Genomic DNA, 21,902 nt, shown 5'->3' on the forward strand with positions numbered 1-21,902 from the left:
TTTAATCCATTTTGAGTTTATTTTTGAGTATGGTGTTAGGGAGTGTTCTAATTTCATACTTCTACATGTACCTGTCCAGTCTCCCCAGCACCACTTATTGAAGAGGCTGTCTTTTCTCCACTGTATATTCTTGCCTCCTTTATCAAACATAAGGTGACCATATGTGCGTGGGTTTATCTCTGGGCTTTCTATCCTAATCCATTGATCTATATTTCTGTTTTTTTGTGCCAGTACCATACTGTCTTGATTACTGTAGCTTTGTAGTATAGTCTGAAGTCCAGGAGCCTGATTCCTCCAGCTCCATTTTTCGTTCTCAAGATTGCTTTGGCTGGGCTTCCCTGGTGGCGCAGTGGTTGAGAGTCTGCCTGCCGATGCAGGGGACACGGGTTCATGCCCTGGTCTGGGAAGATCCCACATGCCGTGGGGCGGCTGGGCCCGTGAGCCATGGCCGCTGAGCCTGCGCGTCCGGAGCCTGTGCTGCGCAACGGGAGAGGCCACAACAGTGAGAGGCCTGCATACTGCAAAAACAAAACAAAACAAAAAAAAGAGATTGCTTTGGCTATTTGGGGTCTTTTGCGTTTCCATACAAATTGTGAAATTTTTTGTTCTAGTTCTGTGAAAAATGCCAGTGGTATATTGATAGGGATTGCGTTGAATCTGTAGATTGCTTTGGGTAGTAGAGTCATTTTCACCATGTTGATTCTTCCAATCCAAGAACATGGTATATCTCTCCCATCTATTTCTGTCATCTTTAATTCCTTTCATCAGTATCGCATACTTTGTGCATACAGGTCTTTTTTCTCCTTAGGTAGGTTTACCCCTAGGTATTTTATTCTTTTTGTTGCAGTGGTAAATGGGAGTGTTTTCTTAATTTCACTTTCAGATTTTTCATCATTCGTGTATAGGAATGCAAGAGATTTCTGTGCATTAATTTTGTATCCTGCTATTTCACCAAATTCATTGATTAGCTCCAGTAGTTTTGTGGTAGCATCTTTAGGATTCTTTATGTATAGTATGTCATCTGCAAACACTGACAGCTTTACTTCTTTTCTGATTTGGGTTCCTTTTATTTATTTTTCTTCTCTGATTGCTGTGTCTACAACTTCCAAAACTGTTGAATAATAGTGGTGGGAGTGGGCAACCTTGTCTTCTTCCTGATCTTAGTGGAAATGGTTTCAGTTTTTCACGATTGAGGATGGTGTTGGCTGTGCGTTTGTCATATAAGCCCTTTATTATGTTGAGGAAAGTTCCCTCTGTGCCTACTTTCTGCAGGGTTTTTATCATAAATGGGTGTTGAATTATCTCGAAAGCTTTCTCTGCATCGATTGAGATGATCATATGTTTTTTCTCCTTCAATTTGTTATTATGGTATATCACATTGATTGATTTGCGTATACTGAAGAATCCTTGCATTTCTGGGATAAACTCCACTTGGTCATGGTGTATGATCCTTTTAATGTGCTGTTGGATTCTGTTTGCTAGTATTTTGTTGAGGAGTTTTGCATCTGTGTTCATCAGTGATATTGGCCTGTAGTTTTCTTTGTGAAATCCTTGTCAGGTTTTGGTATCAGGCTGATGGTGGCCTCATAGAATGAGTTTGGGAGTGTTCCTCCCTCTGCTATATTTTGGAAGTGTTTGAGATGGATTGTCGTTAGTACCTCTGTAAATGTTTGATAGAATTCGCCTGTGAAGCCATCTGGTAATGGGGTTTTGTTTGTTGGAAGATTTTTAATCACAGTTTCAATTTCAATGCTTGTGATCGATCTGTTCATATTTTATACTTCTTCCTGGTTCAGTCTCAGAATGTTGTGTATTTCTAACAATTTGTCCATTTCTTCCAGGTTGTCCATTTTATTGGCATAGAGTTGCTTGTAGTAGTCTCTCATGATCCTTTGTATTTCTGCAGTGTCAGTTGTTACTTCTCCTTTTTCATTTCTAATTCTATTGATTTGAGTCTTCTCCCTTTTCTTCTTGATGAGTCTGACTAATGGTTTATCAATTTTCTTTATCTTCTCAAAAAACCAGCTTTTAGTTTTATTGATCTTTGCTATTGTTTCCTTCATTTCTTTTTCATTTATTTCTGATCTGATTTTTATGATTTCTTTCCTTCTGCTAAATTTGGGGTTATTTTGTTCTTCTTTCTCTAATTGCTTTAGGTGTAAGGTTAGGTTGCTTATTTGAGATGTTTCTTGTTTCTTAAGGTAGGATTGTCTTGCTATAAACTCTCTTAGAACTGCTTTTGCTGCATCCCAGAGGTTTTGGGTCATCATGTTTTCACTGTCATTTGTTTCTAGGTATTTTTTGATTTCTTCAGTGATCTCTTGGTTATTTAGTAGTGTATTGTATAGCCTCCATGTGTTTGTATTGTTTATACCAATTTTTTCCTGTAATTTATATCTAGTCTCATAGCATTGTGGTTGGAAAAGATACTTGATATGATTTCAATTTTCTTAAATTTACCAAGGCTTGATTTGTGACCCTCCTGGAGAATGTTCCATGAACACTTGAGAAGAATGTGTATTCTGTTGTTTTTGGATGGCAAGTCCTATAAATATCAATTAAATCCATCTTGTTTAATGTATCATTTAAAGCTTGTGTTTCCTTATTTATTTTCATTTTGGATGATCTGTCCATTGGTGAAAGTGGGGTGTTAAAGTCCCCTACTATGAGTGTGTTACTGTCGATTTCCCCTTTTATGGCTGTTAGTATTTGCCTTATGTATTGAGGTGCTCCTATGTTCGGTGCATAAATATTTACAGTTGTTATATCTTCTTCTTGGATCAATCCCTTGAGCATTATGTAGTGTCCTTCTTTGTCTCTTGTAATAGTCTTTATTTTAAAGTCTATTTTATCTGGTATGGGAATTGTTCCTCCAGCTTTCTTTTGGTTTCCATTTGCATGGAATATCTTTTTCCATCTCCTCACTTTCAGTCTGTATGTGTCCCTAAGTCTGAAGTGGGTCTCTTGTAGACAGCACATATATGGGTCTTGTTTTTGTATCCATTCAGCCAATCTATGTCTTTTGGTGGGAGCATTTAATCCATTTACATTTAAGGTAATTATCGATATGTACGTTCCTATTACCATTTTCTTAATTGTTTTGGGTTTGTTATTGTAGGTCTTTTCCTTCTCTTGTGTTTCCTGCCTAGAGAAGTTCCTTTAGCATTTGTTGTAAAGGTGGTTTGGTGGTGCTGAATTCTCTTAGCTTTTGCTTGTCTGTAAAGGTTTTAATTTCTCCATGAAATCTGAATGAGATAGATCCTTGCTGGGTAGAGTAATCTTGGTTGCAGGTTTTTCTCCTTCATCACTTTAAATATGTCCTGCCAGTCCCTTCTGGCTTGCAGAGTTTCTGCTGAAATATTAGATGTTCATCTTATGCAGATTCCCTTGTGTGTATTTCTCCCTTGCTCCTTTTAATATTTTTTCTTTGTATTTAATTTTTGATAGTTTGATTAATATGTGTCTTTGTGTGTTTCTCCTTGGATTTATCCTGTATGGGACTCTCTGTGCTCACTGGACTTGATTAACCATTTCCTTTCCCATACTAGGGAAGTTGTCAACCTATAATCTCTTCAAATATTTTCTCAGTCCCTTTCTTTTTCCCTTCTTCTTCTGGGACCCCTATAATTCGAATGTTGGTACGTTCAATGTTGTCCCAGAGGTCTCTGAGACTGTCCTCAGTTCTTTTCATTCTTTTTTCTTTATTCTGCTCTGTAGTAGTTATTTCCGCTATTTTATCTTCCAGGTCACTTATCCGTTCTTTTGCCTCAGTTATTCTGCTATTGATCCCTTCTAGAGAATTTTTAATTTCATTTATTGTGTTGTTCATCATTGTTTCTTTGCTGTTTAGTTCTTCTAAGTCCTTGTAAAACGTTTCTTTTATTTCTTCTCTTCTCTTTCCAAGAGTTTGGATCATCTTTACTATCATTATTCTGGTTTTTTTTTCAGGTAGACTGCCTATTTCCTCTTCATTTGTTAAGTCTGGTGGGTTTTTGCCTTGCTCCTTCATCTGCTTTGTGTTTTTCTGCCTTCTCATTTTGCTTAACTACTGTGTCTGAGGTCTCCTTTTCACAGGCTGCAGGTTCATAGTTCCCGTTGTTTTGGGTGTCTGTCCCCAGTGGCTAAAGTTGGTTCAGTGGGTTGTGTAGGCTTCCTGGTGGAGGGGAGTAATGCCTGTGTTCTGGTGGATGAGGTTGGATCTTGTCTTTCTGGCGGGCAGGTCCACGTCTGGTGGTGTGTTTGGGACGTCTGTGGACTTATGATTTTAGGCAGCCTCTCTGCTAATGGATGGGGTTGTGTTCCTGTCTTGCTAGTTGTTTGGCATAGGGTGTCCAGCACTGTAGCTTGCTAGTCTTTGAGTGAAGCTGGGTCTTGACGTTAAGATGGAGATCTCTGGGAGATTTTTGCTGTTTCATATTACGTTGAGCTGGGAGGTCTCTTATGGACTAGTGTCCTGAAGTTGCGTCTCCCACCTCAGAGGCACTGCCCTGACGCCCAGCTGGAGCACCAAGAGCGTTTCATTCACACAGCTGAGAATAAAAGGGAGAAAAAAATAGATAAAATAAAATAAAGTAAAATAAAATAAATTTATTAAAATAAAAAGTAAAAGATAATTATTAAGAAAGAAATTGTAAAAAGTAAAAACAAAAACAAAAAACGGTCAGACAGAACCCTAGAACAAATGGTAAAAGCGAAGGTATACAGAGAAAATCACACACAGAAGTATACACATACACACTCACAAAAAGAGAAAAAGGGGAAAAATATATATATATCTTTGCTCCCAAAGTCCACCTCTTCAGTATGGGATGATTCGTTGTCTATTCAGGTATTCCACAGATGCAGGTTGCATCAAGTTGATTGTGGAGATTTAATCCATTGCTCCTGAGGCTGCTGGGAGAGATTTTCCTTTCTCTTCTTTGTTCACACAGCTCCTGAGGTTCAGCTTTGGATTTGGACCGGCCTCTTCATGTAGGTCGCCTGAGGGCGTCAGTTCTTCACTCAGACAGGACGGGGTTAAAGGAGCAGCTGATTCGGGGGCTCTGGCTCACTCAGGCCTGGGGGAAGGAGGGGTAGGGAGTGCGGGGCGACCCTGCGGCGGCAGAGGCCGGCGTGACTTTGTACCAGCCTTCAGCGCGCCGTGTGTTCTCCCGGGGAAGTTGTCCCTGGATCATGGGACTCTGGCAGTGGTAGGCTGCACAGGCTCCTGGGAGAGGAGGTGTGGATAGTGACCTGTGTTTGCACACAGGCTTCTTGGTGGCTGCAGCAGCAGCCTTAGCGTCTCATGCCCGTCTCTGGGGTCCACGCTGATAGCCACGGCTTGCGCCCATCTCTGGAGCTCCTTTAAGCGGCATTTTGAATCCCCTCTCCTCGTGCACCAGGAAACAAAAAGGGAAGAAAAGTCTCCTCCCTTTTCAGCAGCTCCAGACCTTTTCCCAGACACCCTGCCGGCTAGCTGTGGCGCAGTAGCTCCTTCAGGCTGTGTTCACCCAGCAACCCCAGTTCTCTTCCTGGGATCCGACCTCCGAATCCCGAGCCTCAGCTCCCAGCCCCTGCCCGTCCCAGAGGGTGAGCAGAGAAGCCTCTCAGGCTGGTGAGTGCTGGTCAGCACTGATCCTCTGTGTGGGAATCTCTCCGCTTTGCCCTCCACACCCCTTTTGCTGCGCTCTCCTCCGTGGCTCTGAAGCTTCCTCCCCGCCACCCACAGTCTCCGCCTGCAGAGGGGCTTCCTAGTGTGTGGAAACCTTTCCTCCTTCACAGCTCCCTCCCACTGGTGCGTGTCCCATCCCTATTCTTTTGTCTCTGTTTTTTCTTTTTTCTTTTGCCCTACCGAGGTATGTGGGGAGTTTCTTGCCTTTTGGGAGGTCTGAGGTCTTCTGCCAGTGTTCAGTAGATGTTCTGTAGGAGTTGTTCCACATGTAGATGTATTTCTGATGTATTTTTGGGGAGGAAGGTGATCTCCACCTCTTACTCTTCCGCCATCTTGAAGGTCCTCCCAGAATGTCAGTTTTAAAGCTTCCTGTCCTTCTGAGATCATTTCTTTTTATATCTCTTGTCTTATTTTCTTTATGGTTTTTCCATTCTCCCTTAATAAAGTATGGCTTATGTGTCTGATTTGCAGCTTGTTTTCCTCTTCCTAATAGATTCCATATTCCTTCCATATATTCTAATTGAGCATGTAACATATCCTAAAAATTATTTATTTATTTATTTATTTTTTTGCGTTACGCGGGCCTCTCACTGTTGTGGCCTCTCCCGTCGTGGAGCACAGGCTCCGGACGCGCAGGCTCAGCAGCCATGGCTCACAGTCCCAGCCGCTCCATGGCATGTGGGATCTTTCTGGACCAGGGAATGAACCTGTGTCCCCTGCATTGGCAGGCAGACTCTCAACCACTGCGCCACCATGGACGCCCAAAATTATTTTTTTAAAAAAGAAATCTTACTTGTTAGTTATTTGAGCTGTTTGTTTATTTTATCTGCTTGTGTGCTTTTTAATATCACCTCAAAATAACTATGTCATTTTTGCCTTGAATTTGTGGCAGAAGTATGTTGTAGCTGTTTACACTTCCATCAATTTTTAGTTTGGAAAAATCTTCATTTTTTAAGAGTTTTTCTTAATAAGAAGGCAACCTAAGGTTTATATTCATTTCTACCAATAACCATATCACTCAAAAATTTTATTCATATATTTGTGTCTGAAAATACATTTTAAAGACACACTGAAGACAAGTTTTATCCTTTTAAAATGCAATGAGATATTATAGACTGGAAAATTATTACATCTTTCATTTGTTGCATTCTATTTCCCCATGCTTCTCAGTTGAATAACACATCTGATACAGTGAAGTCATGATATAATATCTTTTCCCCTTTAGATGGACACTTTTGTAAATCCGCTTCGAAATTCTATGAGGAATGTTTCAAATGCAGTTAAATCCCTTCCTGATAGCTTCGCAGAGGGAATGACTAAAATGTCAGACAACATGGGCAAAATGTCAGAAAGATTAGGTCAAGACATAAGGCAATCATTTTTCAAGGTAAGATGTTTTCAGTAATGCCTAAAGGAAACTATTTTTAGGTCAACTAAGATGTACTGAGCTCCTGCTTAGATTTACCTTATTTTCCTTTATACGTCCAAAGCCCTATAGACACATAGTCTCATAAAGAATTAAAAAACTGAAGAGAATTAATTCTTATTGAAAATGGATACTGTAAAATCCAGTCACTCCTCAGTCTCTGCTACAGTCGAATTTTAAAATCCATTTAAAGCGCATATTTAAAATTAGTAAAGTTAACATTCTTTGTACTGTTTTATTCCATTTACCCATGTTTATTCTATAATGTCATTAAAATTTATAACAAAATAGGTATGTGCTGTTGTGTAAATTAGTTTTACTAGTATTCATCAGCAAACATAAAGTCTAATTTCTCCTGAGTCACATGATCAAGATTCACGAGATCAAAGAGAGGAAAAGTTTTTCAGCATCATCAATCTCTGCAGCCATATCTTACTGTGTATATACCTGTGAGAGGCATAGAAGAGTTTCCTGGGAAGCTTTTTCATTACGCTAGCAGAATAGGTAGTTGACCAAGTAGTTTTTTGCTTCCTAATTTACATTTTTAAAATAATTTTGACCTAGTTCTTTAAGGTTATAATCAAGACTATAAAAGAAATCATGTAGCTATTAGAATGTTTCAATGAAGAGGAAATATATATAAACACTGATAGAATTTCTTTATTGTGAGAGGCAACTCCTAAAATATAGTGTGTGTAAGTCATACATTTCTATTGATTCTCATACCTTTTCTGATGTTTCATCTTAATTTCTAATCATGGGGAAGTACACTAACACTGAAGTGAGGGTTGTCTTGTGCCGCTTCTGCTGATAGCTACCCATATGACTTCGTACAAGAGTCACTGAACTTTTCCAGGCTTCTTTTTCCTCACCAGTAATGTGAAGGGGTTATAACAGGTGACCTTGATGGTCCTTCCTGGGCTGAGAAATGGTTATCCACTAGCACTGGTCTTTCTGTCCTTTTCCCTTGTAACTTACATTATATAACAGTCAGTTAATTAGTTCCTTTAAGCCTCTTAGCATACTGTCAGGCTCTTTATGGTAAAAGAAAAAAGATTGGAATTCTGTTTCCCTATTGTGCTACTAACTTTTGGTCTTTAAATCATTTAATCTTACTTAGCTTTAAATTCTAAAAAGTATGGGAGTTTCAGTAATATCTCCATCCACCTCAAAATGAATCCTTTTTTAAAGGAAAGAAAATCTGTTGGTAATGAAATAATTACCCTTTTATATTGGGTTTCTAACTGTAGATTGTCAATACTTTGTTAATGCTATATAAATTTTGTTTATATATTGTCCCCAAAATCAAATCAAATGCTGTTCATTATATTTGATACTACTCATTTTGGTTTATTGTATTGTGTTCTTTCATTTTCTGCTTTAGTGTGTTTACTTTGTTTTTTGTTTTTTTTAAATATTAGGTTCCTCCTTTAATTCCAAAGACTGATTCAGATCCTGAACATTGTCGAGTTTCAGCCCAACTTGATGATACTGTGAGTTAATTTTGTTTTGGTAGCATTCAGTTGAAATTCACATCATACTTGGCAGATCTTTTTAACTTTTTAATAAAGTATAATATGTATATCTGTCATTAATGTACATATGTTATAAACATTAAGTTTGATGAATTCTTACAAACTGAACATATCCATATAATCAGCACTATAAACAAGAAACAGAACATTACCAGTACCCCAGAAAGCCCCTAATGCTCTCTTCCTGTCACTATCCTCTCCCCTGCCAAGGATAAACACTATCCTGACTTCTACCCTGCATTTATACTTTATATAAATGAAACTGTGAGGTATGTACTCCTTTAACTCTGGCATTTTTTGCTCAACATTGTGATATTCTTCCATGTTTGTTTCGTGTGATTGTGGTTTCTTCATTTTTGTGGCCTTACAGTCCAATGTTGTAATTATAGTACAATTACCTTTTGTAAATATAGTACAATATATTTGCTATATTACGAACTGTACTCCTGTGAACATTCTGGTACTTGTCTTTTGATTAAATAAATAAGTACATATTTCTTTCTGTACCCAGGAATGGAATTGCTTGGTCAGAGATTATGCAAAAATTCAATTTTAATAGATACTGTCAAATAATTTTCTGAAGTGTATGTACCGCTTCCACTGCCATCAGCAATGCATGAGAATTTCAGTGGTTCACAGCCTGCCAAAACTCAATATGTTACGCCTTTTTAATTTTAGCCATTTTCTTTGTTGTATCTCATGCGGATTTCCTTTTCTCTGATGACTGTTTAAATGTTGAACCTCTTTTCATAAGTTTATTGGCCATTTGGGTGTCCTGTCTTACATGTCTAGCTCTTTCCCCCATTTTTTTTCTGTTGGCTTGGCTGTCTTTGTCTTTGATTAGTATGAGTGTGTTGTATAATCTGCATATTGTTTCTTTGTCAGATATAAGTATTTGTGTATTGTGAATATCTTCTACTTTGTGTGCTTTTATGCTCTGTGTACAATCTGTGCCTACTTCAAGGTCACAAAGATGTTCTCCTATGATTTTCTTTAAAAATTATTTTTGTTTACCGTGCCAAAACTTAGATTTGCCATTCATCTAGGATCAATTGTTGTGAATGGAATGAGGTAGGGGTCCAGTTTACCTAAGCACCATTTACTGAGAAAACCCTCTTTTCCCAGTGTATGTTTCTCCCTTGTCACAAATCTTTTTATTTTATATATTTGGGTCTGGGCTTTATATTCTATTCTATTAGGCAGAGTTATTTTAAAGTTATAATTATCTCTCTTCAGTTTCTCATTGAATTTCTTTATAATAAACTGTCTTAAAGATAACATTTTTGTTTTTCAAGAATATTTTAGAATGTTTATTATGCATTGTACTGTTGTAATATCCATAACATTATACCTTTTGTTAAGGGTTTTTACAATTTAACTGTTTATTAGAATTGTCATGTGGCATCAGACTCATGACTATACTTGATCAGAGAATAGAGCAGTAGTGATTTTTGCCTCCAAACTGGTTAAGCTATTGAAAAGTATGTGAAAGAGAAGGTATGCTAAGAAAATGTTTACAACACAGTGAAAAATGTATGACTCATGCTGTTTTCTCATGAAAAAATTTAAGTATTTAAATTACAACATTGATGAGGAAATAATTGGAAAGAGTAGCTTAGTGATGAAGGAATTACAAAATTACTGGCAATTGTGCAGTTTTGTTGCATATCTAAACCTGCACCCTATTATATATTGATATATTTCAACATCAAAGCATTCTAGTTGTCTTTCTTTACTTTTTATATCATTAATTGAATATTCCCATGATGAAAGTGTACAAATTTTTACTTCTTAAAAATAAAAAGAAAATTCTAGTAATCTAGTTGCCTTTTGTAATGTTAGCTGGATTTTATTTCAGCTTCTTTTTCATGAAAGTACCTATATACATACAACCCAGTAACCGAGCAAAACAGATTGCTCTGTGTAGACTGTATTTTGTTCTATTAAATAAAGAGAAATGTTGAGAATATTTTGTTCATTTGAAAAAGATGCCCCAGAGAATAGGCAAAGGGGCTAGCCTTTGCCTTATAAACTAATACAGACTCTACTGCAAGATCCCAAATCATCTTTTCCTAAGACCATCATGAATCCAGTTTGAGAAGATTTTTTCACTACAACCTTGGAATTTACTCATCATTGTAGAGTTGTAAAATTCTGTATTCTGTCAAAATGGCTGTTAAAAATATTTTTTCTAAATTAGAATGAAATGTTGGTTACAAAGGCTATAGTATAACTTGTTCTCCAACCTGTAAATAGTAACAGTCATTTGGTAAAAGCAGCAAAATTAGCCATTCATAGTAGATAGGTAACTCAAATAAACATATCCTTATTTCTTCCCATATTTTGTCAGGTGGATGACAATATTCCACTTAGGGTAATGCTGCTTCTCATGGATGAAGTATTCGACTTAAAAGAGAGAAATCAGTGGTTGCGAAGGAATATCAAAAACCTACTTCAACAGCTTATTAGAGCCACATATGGTGATACTATTAATAGGTACCACTTTTTTTTCTTAAACTACTTAGAGCTGACCTTACTTATTAGCTTTTGAAGTTTTACTTCTGGAAGTCGATTGCTCAACCTTTTCTAGGTGAATTTCCTTCTCTGGGTCTTTGAAGATCATAAAAGCAGACTATTGCTCTCAAAGATAATCTTCATACAAATTAAGTTGCTTACTTCATGAAAGTAATGTTCCTTTATTTTATTCACCTTCTAAAATCTCGACCTTACTCATTTGAATTTCTTTACTTTCAGAAAAATAGTTGACCATGTTGACTGGATGACCTCACCTGAGCAAGTAGCCGACTTAGTGAAACGTTTCAGGTATGTCTTAAGACATAGTCACTTCTTTAAGATAGTACAGAGTTGAGCATTGTTATCACTAACTTTCATTGCATTCCTTCTCTTCCTGGCCTTAAAGTTGGTTTTAGTCATCACTGATGAGCAAAAAGACTTGCAAGAATTATAAACATTTGTCCCATGGACCTATTCATCTTTGTTTTTTTAAAACCAGAATAGAAAAAAGTGTAAATGAAAAATCTTTAAGATGTTAGGCTACATTTTATCATAGTAATGTGGCTTTAAAATAATTGAAATATTAATGTAGACATGGGCATGGTCATATCAGGTTACCTAGTTTCCAGGATTAATTTTTCTCAGTTGTATTTGCTAACCTTGATTTGATTGATTGATTGATTGATTGGCTGGCTGGCTGCATGGGGTCTTCATTGCTGCATGCTGGCTTTCTCTAGTTGCCGCAAGCAGGGACTACTCTTCGTTGTGGTGCGTGGGCTTCTCATTGCAGTGGCTTCTCTTGTTACGGAGCATGGGCTCTAGGTGGGCGGGCTTCAATAGTTGCAGCACGTGGGCTCAGTAGTTGTGGCACATGGGCTTAGTAGTTGCGGCACATGGGCTTAGTTGCTCCGTGGCATGTGGGATCTTCCCAGACCAGGGATCGAACCCATATCCCTGCATTGGCAGGCGGATTCTTAACCACTGCACCACCAGGGAAGTCCCCGCTAACCTTGATTTTAAATGAAGAATTTTAGAAATATGTATGTCCATGGTCTAAATTTTTATTAACTATTTGAACCTCTGAAAAGGTTCAAATTAAGAGTAGTGATACTCCAATTCATATGTTCATCCTACAAAAATATTCTGAGCCCCTTCTCTGTGTCTAGCCCTCTTACCAGGAACTGAGAGGTAAGGTTCAGTCCCTTCAAGGAAAGCATGCCATGGCAGACAAATAAACGTCTTTTCTAAAAGCAAGAGATAAGCAAGGCATAAACATTCATGGCATCACATACTTTGAAGTAACAGAAAGAAGGGAACTGTCAATATCGAACACTGTTTACTTGGAACTGTCCAACTACTTTATGTACACTTTCTGATTTTATCCTGTTTTACGAGATAGGGATTTTTGTCTTTGTTTTGTTACAAGGAAATTGAGGATTTGAGAAGTTAAGCAGCTTGCCCAAAGCCTCATGTGCTGGACAGTGGGGAAACAGTTCTCTCTAATCTGAAGCTAAGTTTCTCCTCACTATACCATACTGTTTCTAAAAGCTGTACCACCTGCCCTGGCACCTTCATTCTGTTTCAGGGTGGGTAAATATTGTTCTTCTGGAGCACTGATTCTCAACCTTGCCTGCACACTGGAATCACTTGGAGAGCTTTAAAAAGTACTAATGCTTAGGTCCCATCTGCAAACCGTCTGATTTAATTAATCTGGTGGAGGCCCTGGTCCTTAAGCTCTTTTAAAGCTCCCAGGTGTTTTCTGATGTGCAGTCAGAGTTAAGAAGGACTACTCTGGGCAGTCTCTCTCTCTCTCAGACCAAATTCCCAGATGGAAGCTTAGTTACTGTGCTCAATTCCTACCTTTGGCCTGAGAACTAGGGAACAGGAATGAAGCACACTGTGAAAGGAAAGGAAAATGGATTAAATATGTGAAAGAAACATGGTAATCAATACAGCTCTAAGGTGTGGGTGCAGAATTTGTTTTATATTGGCTTAGTTTTAAGTCATTCCAGGGCATACTTCTGTTATTTTTTCTTGTATATATCCTTTTACACCTAAAATTGAACCCTGTACATAGTTACTGTTTGTTGAATATCACACCTATATAAAATTTCAGAAGTGTTTCCTTTTTCTGTTTACATTTGTGTTTTCTGTAGAAAATTGGAATAATTTTACCAACTTGTATCATTAGAAAATGAAAATGTTTACAAAATTTATTTAATCTTCTTAAATAGAGATGCCTTTTGGCCAAATGGCATTTTAGCAGAGACTGTTCCATGCAGAGATAAAGCTATTCGAATGAGAACAAGAGTTGCAGGAAAAACTAAATTACTTTCAATTATGCCAGGTAAGTGAACATTTTTAGTATAAATCTTATTAATTTGTACTTCTTCTGAATTTAAGGCATTGAGCATGCTAAGTATAGCTGCCTTTTTACTATAATAACTATCATTTGATGGCTTATCATATACTAGGCACTGTGCTAGGCATTTCTCATATATCTTTAATCCTCATAACAACATTATGAAGCCTAGATACTGTTAACATCACAGCTTTATATGTGAGGAAACAGAAGCTCAAAGGGGTTAAGTGAGTCACCCAAGGTTTATAGCTAGTAAGTGAGTGTTGGGACTCTGACTCAGCTCTGAGTTCCTTGAAAGCCACTGCTTTCAACCACTTGAAGAAAAAGTGTTGCTTTTAACCACTTCACTTTGCTGCCTTGAAACATTTTGAGAATGAAGTTGATGAATTCTGTGACAGATGAAAGGGCTGATAAAAGTGTATGAAGTATGAGGTTTTCAGGAAGAATATTTGTTCTACTTAACAAACACATTTTTTCAAAGAGTCCCTTTGAAACAACTGATTGGCCCATTCTTAATCTTTACTAAAACATGATCCTAAAGAAAGTGTGCATAGTGGCATTCTGTTGGCCTAATTTGAGTTACTTTAGAACACTTCTGTCTTACTAATTTAGATTCACTTTGTTCGTTTTGTCTTCTCTCAATAAGAGCAGTTTTGTGTAGTTGGGTGGTTGTTTGATCTCTTCTTTGGTTATAAATATCTTTGAAAACACCTAGATATCTCTTCTCCACATTTTAATTGTGTATGTGGAGAATAGAAAAATATTTAAGTTCTCAGTATCTACTTCTTTTCATATAATTTTATTTTTAATTTAAACTATATTTTCATCATAGATTTTAATCAACTTTGTCTTCTGACAAGTTGGAAATTTGCCACGTAGCTAGTTATTCTGCCGTATAGACTATACTATTGCATTTGGAGATAAAAAGCAAGTGACAGAAATAACATTTTACAGAAATAAAAAGAAACAATAACCTAGGATATTAATATACTGTTAGAATAAACCAGATGGTGCTATAGACTGACTCAGTTCTGTGGCTGGAAGAAATCCTAATGCATTTATACAGTAAATATTTATTGAGAGCCTTTCATGAGCCAGACACTATTTTTTACACTTATCATTGCCTTCTTGGAGTTTACATTCTACTAGGGAGACACGGAAAACAGATGAAAGAAATAGATAAAGCACAGTATGTTGGATAGTGGGAAGTGCTGAGGATACAGATAGTGCAGGAAAAGGGAGGTGTCAGGTGAGTTACAGTTGCAGATAGGGTAGCCATTGGGGGCCTCCCTGAGATGATGACACTTATGTGAAGACTTGAAGGAAGTGAGGATAGATGTAAAAGTATATATTTTTATATATACATAATCCCTCACCTGTTTTTAGTAAATTTAAAAACTATTTGCTTTAAATTATATTGTACCCTAGTTAGAAATATACATTTTGGAAGTTGCATGTTTCTTTCGAGAGCAATAAAGTATTGCTTTTGAGGCTCCTGCTATAGGGGCCCTGACTATGAATAATTAAGAAGAATAATAGGAGATTAGTTCAAGATGGCGGAGTAGAAGGACATGCTCTCACTCCCTCTTGCGAGAGCACCAGAATCACAACTAACTGCTGAACAATCATCAACAGGAAGACACTGGAACTCACCAAAAAAGATACCCCACATCCACAGACAAAGGAGAAGCCACAATGAGATGGTAGGAGGGGCGCAATCACAATAAAATCAAATCCCATAACTGCTGGGTGGGTGACTCACATACTGGAGGACACTTACACCATGGAAGTCCACCCACTGGAGTGAAGGTTCTGAGCCCCACATCAGGCTTCACAACCTAGGGGTCTGGCAACGGGAGGAGGAATTCCTAGAGAATCAGACTTTGAAGACTGGCGGGATTTGATTATAGGACCTTGACAGGACTGGGGGAAACAGAGACTCCACACACAAAGTAGTGTGTGCATCGGGACCCAGGGGAAGGAGCAGTGACCCCGTAGGAGACTGAACCAGACCTACCTGCTAGTGTTGGAGGGTCTCCTGCAGAGGCAGGGGGTGGCTGTGGCTCACCGTGAGGTCAAGGACACTGGAAGCAGAAGTTCTGGGAAGTACTCCTTGGCGTGAGCCCTTCCAGAGTCCACCATTAGCCCCACCAAAGAGCCCAGGTAGGCTCCAGTGTAGGGTCGCCTTAGGCCAAACAACCAACAGCGAGGGAACCCAGCCCCACCCATCAGCAGACAAGCAGATTAAAGTTTTACTGAGCGCTGCCCACCAGAGCAAAAGCCAGCTCTTTTGCTCTGGTGGGCAAGTCCCTCCCATCAGAAACTTGTACAAGCCTCTTAGATAGCCTCATCCACCAGAGGGCAGACAGTAGAAGCAAGAAGAACTACAATCCTGCGGCCTGTGGAACAAAAACCACATTCACAGAAAGACAAGATGAAAAGGCAGAGGACTGTGTACCGTATGAAGGAACAAGGTAAAACCCCAGAAAAACAACTAATGAAGTGAAGATAGGCAACCTTCCAAAAAAAAGAATTCACAATAATGGTAGTGAAGATGATCCAGAACCTCGGAAAAACAATGGAGGCCAAGATTGAGAAGATGCAAGAAATGTTTAACAAAGACCTAGAAGAATTAAAGAACAAACAGAGATGAACAATACAATAAGTGAAATGAAAAATACACTAGAAGGAAGCAATAGCAGAATAACTGAGGCAGAAGGACGGATAAGTGACCTGGAAGACAGAATGGTGGAATTCACTGCTGCAGAACAGAGTAAAGAAAAAAGAATGAAAAGAAATGAAGACAGCCTAAGAGACCTCTGGGACAACATTAAACGCAACAACATTCACATTACAGGGGTCCCAAAAGGAGAAGAGAGAGAGAAAGGACCCAAGACAATATTTGAAGAGATTATAGTAGAAAACTTCCCTAATATGGGAAAGGAAATAGCCACCCAAGTCTAGGAAGCTCAGAGAGCAAAAATTAAAGACAAAGAAAAATTATTGCAAGTAGCAAGGGAGAAACGACAAATGACATACGAGGGAATTCCCATAAGGTTAACAGCTGATTTCTCAGCAGAAACTCTACAAGCCAGAAGGGAGTGGCATGACATATTTAAAGTGATGAAACGGAAGATCGCACAACCAAGATTACTCTACCAGGCAAGGATCTCATTCAGATTCGATGGAGAAATCAAAATCTTTACAGACAAGCAAAAGCTAAGACAATTCAGCACCACCAAACCAGCTATACAACAAATGCTAAAGGAACTTCTCTAAGTGGGAAACACAAGTGAAGAAAAGAACCTATAAAAACAGACCCAAAACAATAAAGAAAATGGTAATAGGAACATACATATCGATAACTACCTTAAATGTGTATGGATTAAATGCTCCAACCAAAAGACACAGGCTCACTGAATAGATACAAAAATAAGACCCATATATGTGCTGTCTACAAGAGACCCACTTCAGACCTAGGGACACATCCAGACTGAAAGTGGGGGGATAGAAAAAGATATTCCATGCAAATGGAAATCAAAAGAAAGCTGGGGGGCTTCCCTGGTGGCGCAGTGGTTGAGAGTCCGCCTGCCGATGCAGGGGACACGGGTTCATGCCCCGGTCCGGGAAGATCCCACATGCCGCGGAGCGGCTGAGCCCGTGAGCCATGGCTGCCGGGCCTGCGTGTCCGGAGCCTGTGCTCCGCAACGGGAGAGGCCACAACAGTGAGAGGCCCGCGTATCGCAAAAAAAAAAAAAAAGAAAAAAGAAAGCTGGAGTAGCAATACTCATATCAGATAAAATAGACTGTAAAGAATGTTACAAGAGACAAAGTAGGACACTACATAATGATCGGGAGATCAATCCAAGAAGAAGATATAACAATTATAAATACATACGCTCCCAACATAGGAGCACCTCAATACATAAGGCAACTGCTAACAGCTATAAAAGAGGAAATTGACAGTAACACAATAATAGTGTGGGACTTTAACACCTCACTTACACCAATGGAGAGATGATCCAAACAGAAAATTAATAAGGAAACAGAAGCTTTCAGTGACACAACAGACCAGATAGATTTAATTGCTACTTATAGGACATTTCATCCAAAAACAGCAGATTACACTTTCTTCTCAAGTGCGCACAGAACATTCTCCAGGATCACATGTTGGGTCACAAATCAAGCCTCAGTAAATTTAAGAAAATTGAAATCATATCAAGCATCTTTTCTGATCACAACATTATGAGATTAGATATCAATTACAGGGAAAGAAATGTAAAAAACACAAACATGGAGGCTAAACAGTACGTTACTAAATAACCAAGAGGTCACAGAGGAAATAAAAAAATACCTAGAAACAAATGACAATGAAAACACTACGATCCAAAACCTATGGGATGCAGCAAAAGCAGTTCTAAGAGGGAAGTCTATAGCAATACAATCCTACCTCAAGAAACAACAAACATCTCAAATAAGCAACCTAACCTTACACCTAAAAGAACTAGAGAAAGAAGAACAAACAAAACACAGAGTTAGTAGAAGGAAAGAAATCATAAAGATCAGAGCAGAAATAATGAAATAGAAACAAAGGAAACAATAGCAAAGGTCCATAAAACTAAAAACTGGTTCTTTGAGAAGATAAACAAAATTGATAAACCATTAGCCAGACTCATCAAGAAAAAGAGGGAGAAAACCCATATCATTAAAATTAGGAATGAAAAAGGAGAAGTTACCACAAACACCACAGAAATACAAAGCATCCTAAGAGACTACTACAGGCAACTCTATGCCAATAAAATGGACAACCTGGAAGAAATGGACAAATTCTTAGAAAGGTATAACCTTCCAAGACTGAGGCAGGAAGAAATAGAAAATATGAACAGACCAATCACAAGTAATGAAATTGAAACTGTGATTAAAAATCTTCCAACTGGGGCTTCCCTGGTGGCGCAGTGGTTGAGAGTCCGCCTGCTGATGCAGGGGACGCGGGTTCGTGCCTCGGTCTGGGAGGATCCCACATGCCGCGGAGCGGCTGGGCCCGTGGGCCATGGCCGCTTAGCCTGCACATCCGGAGCCTGTGCTCCGCAACGGGAGAGGCCACAACAGTGAGAAGCCCGCGTACCGAAAAAAAAAAAAAAATCTTCCAACTAACAAAAGTCCAGGACCAGATGGCTTCACAGGTGAATTCTATCAGACATTTAGAGCAGAGCTAACACCCATCCTTCTCAAACTCTTCCAAAAAATTGCAGAGGAAGGAACACTCCCAAACTCATTCTACAAGGCCACCATCACCCTGATACCAAAACCAGACAAAGGTAATACAAAAAAAGAAAATTACAGACCAATATCACTGATGTGTAAAGATGCAGAAATCCTCAACAAAATACTAGCAAGCAGAATCCAACAACACATTAGAAAGATCATACACCATGATCAAGTGGGATTTATCCCAGGGATGCAAGGATTCTTCACTATACGCAAATCAATCAATGTGATACACCATATTAACAAATTGAAGAAGAAAAACCATATGATCATCTCTAGATGCAGAAAAAGCTTTTGACAAAATTCAATACCCATTTATGATAAAAAGTCCCCAGAAAGTGGACATGGAGGGAACCTACCTCAACATAATAAAGGCAATATACAACAGACCCACAGCAGACATCATTCTCAGTGTTGAAAAACTGAAAGCATTTTCTCTAAGATCGGAACAAGACAAGAATATCCACTGTCACCACTGTTATTCAACATAGTTTTGGAAGTCCTAGCCACAGCAATCAGAGAAGAAAAAGAAATAAAAGGAATCCAAATCGGAAAAGAAGAAGTAAAGCTGTCACTGTTTGCCGATGACATGATACTATACATAGAGAATTCTAATGATGCCACCAGAAAACTACTAGAGCTAATCAATGAATTTGGTAAAGTTGCAGGCTACAAAACTAATGCACAGAAATCTCTTGCATTCCTATACACTAATGATGAAAAATCTGAAAGAGAAATTAAGGAAACACTCCCATTTACCGTTGCAGTAAAAAGAATAAAATACCTAGGAATAAACCTAGCTAAGGAGACAAAAGACCTGTATGCAGAAAACTCTAAGACACTGATGAAAGAAATTAAAGACGATACAAACAAATGGAGAGATATACCATGTCATTGGATTGGAAGAATCAATATTGTGAAAATGACTATACTATCCAAAGCAATGTACAGATTCAGTGCAATCCCTATCAAATTACCAATGGCATTTTTTACAGAACTAGAACAAAAAATCTTAAAATTTTATGGGGACACAGAAGACCTCGAATAGCCAAAGCGGGAAAAAAACGGAGCTGGAGGAATCAGGCTCCTGGACTTCAATCTATACTACAAACCTACAGTAATCAAGAAAATATGGTACTGGCACAAAGACAGAAATATAGATCAATGGAACAGGATAGAAATCCCAGAGATAAACCCATTCACCTATGGTCAACTAATCTATGACAGGAGGCCAAGGATATGCAATTGAGAAAAGACAGTCTCTTCCATAAGTGGTGCTGGGAGAACTGGACAGCTACATGTAAAAGAATGAAATTAGAACACTCCCTAACACCATACACAAAAATAAACTCAAAATGGATTAGAGACCTAAATGTAAGACCAGACACTATAAAACTCTTAGAGGAAAACATAGGAAGAACACTCTTTGACATACATCACAGCAGGATCTTTTTTGATCCACCTCCTAGAGTAATGGAAATAAAAACAAGAATAAACAAATGGGACCTAATGAAACTTAAAAGCTTTTGCACAGCAAAGGGAAACATAAGCAACACAAAAAGACAACCCTCAGAATGGGAAAAAATATTTGCAAATAAATCAGCAGACAAAGGATTAATCTCCAAAATATATAAACAGCTCATGCAGCTCAATATTAAAATAACAAACCACACAATCCAAAAATGGGCAGAAGACCTAAATAGATATTTCTCCAAAGAAGACATGGCCAAGAAGCACATGAAAAGCCGCTCAACATCACTAATTATTAGAGAAATGCAAATCAAAACTACAGTGAGGTATCACCTCACACCAGTTAGAATGGGCATCATCAGAAAATCTACAAACAACAAATGCTGGAGAGTGTGTGGAGAAAAGGGAACCCTCTTGCACTGTTGGTGGGAATGTAAATTGATACAGCCACTATGGAGAACAGTATGGAGGGTCCTTAAAAAACTAAAAATAAAATTACCATATGACCCAGCAATCCCACTACTGGTCATATACCCAGAGAAAACCATAATTGAAAAAGACACATGCACCCCAATGTTCATTGCAGCACTTTTTACAATAGCCAGGACATGGAACTAGCCTAAATGCCCATCAACAGACTAATGGATAAAGAAGATGTGGTACCATATATACAATGGAATATTACTCAGCCATAAAAAGAAACGAAATTGGGTCATTTGTAGAGATGTGGATGGATCTAGAGACCGTCATACAGAGTGAAGTAAGTCAGAAAGAGAAAAGCAAATATCGTATATTAACGCATATGTGTGGAACCTAGAAAAATGGTACAGATGAACTGGTTTGCAGGGCAGAAGTAGAGACATAGATGCAGAGAACAAACGTATGGACACCAAGCGGGGAAAGGAGCGGGGTGGTGGTGGTGGTGGTGTGATGACCTGGGCAGTTGGATTGACACGTACACACTGAAGTGTATAAAATGGATAACTAATAACCTGCTATATAAAAAAACAAAATAAAATTCAAGAATAAAAGAGAAAAAAAGAAAAAGAATAATACATGGTGCTCCCATATTTACGTGTCTCTAGTTACTTCATGTTGCCTATGAGTAAACTCCAAACTTGCTTAAACTGACAGTCACAGCACTGTCAGTTTTCCATTTTTTTCACCACTTTCTCTTACAGGAATCCTAAAATTCAACCAAACTTTATTACCCCATTTCTTGAGCCTATCTTGTTTTTGTTTCCACTTAGTGCTCATTTGCTCATTCCTGTTCTTAAATCCTTCATCTGTTTGCACCTATGAAAATGCTGCCCAGGTAGCAAAATCTACTTCAGTTGTCACTTCCTTGAAGGGAACCTTTCCTTATTATCTCATGTTGCATTCCCTCCTTGTAAGTGTCTTTATGCTTTTAGTATTTTAATGGCACTGTTTCTGTGTTGCAAGTTTTTTGAAATCATAGATCAACTTTCACACATTTTCTTATAGTATTTCTGACTGTGCATTAAATGTAGTAAGAGTATGTGTGTATAGTGTTTTAGAGTTTACAGATCACTTTTCACATTATCTCATCAAGGCTTTATAAATTCTTACAGTTATAATAATATTGGTTATTATAAATTCTCATTTTACAGATGAGGATGCAAACTCAGGGTGGGTAAGTTATCATATAGGTATTAA

The 21,902-nt window shown here is 38.2% G+C and overlaps 1 protein-coding gene across 5 annotated transcripts in view; it reads left to right on the top strand.

The window, feature by feature from the left end:
- The window catches only part of SNX13 (sorting nexin 13), a 149,294-nt gene that overhangs the window by 123,592 nt on the left and 3,800 nt on the right, over positions 1–21,902 (top strand). For all 5 annotated transcript variants that reach the window (XM_081243602.1, XM_081243603.1, XM_081243606.1 and 2 more), the window contains 5 exons: positions 6,876–7,037; positions 8,498–8,569; positions 10,962–11,107; positions 11,366–11,434; positions 13,360–13,472. In XM_081243602.1, the coding sequence (XP_081099728.1) occupies positions 6,876–7,037; positions 8,498–8,569; positions 10,962–11,107; positions 11,366–11,434; positions 13,360–13,472 (562 nt within the window). The remainder of the gene's footprint in view (positions 1–6,875; positions 7,038–8,497; positions 8,570–10,961; positions 11,108–11,365; positions 11,435–13,359; positions 13,473–21,902) is intronic.

This window comes from Mesoplodon bidens (assembly GCF_964165515.1).
Source record: "Mesoplodon bidens genome assembly, chromosome: 9".
Taxonomy (NCBI): Eukaryota; Metazoa; Chordata; class Mammalia; order Artiodactyla; family Ziphiidae; genus Mesoplodon; species Mesoplodon bidens.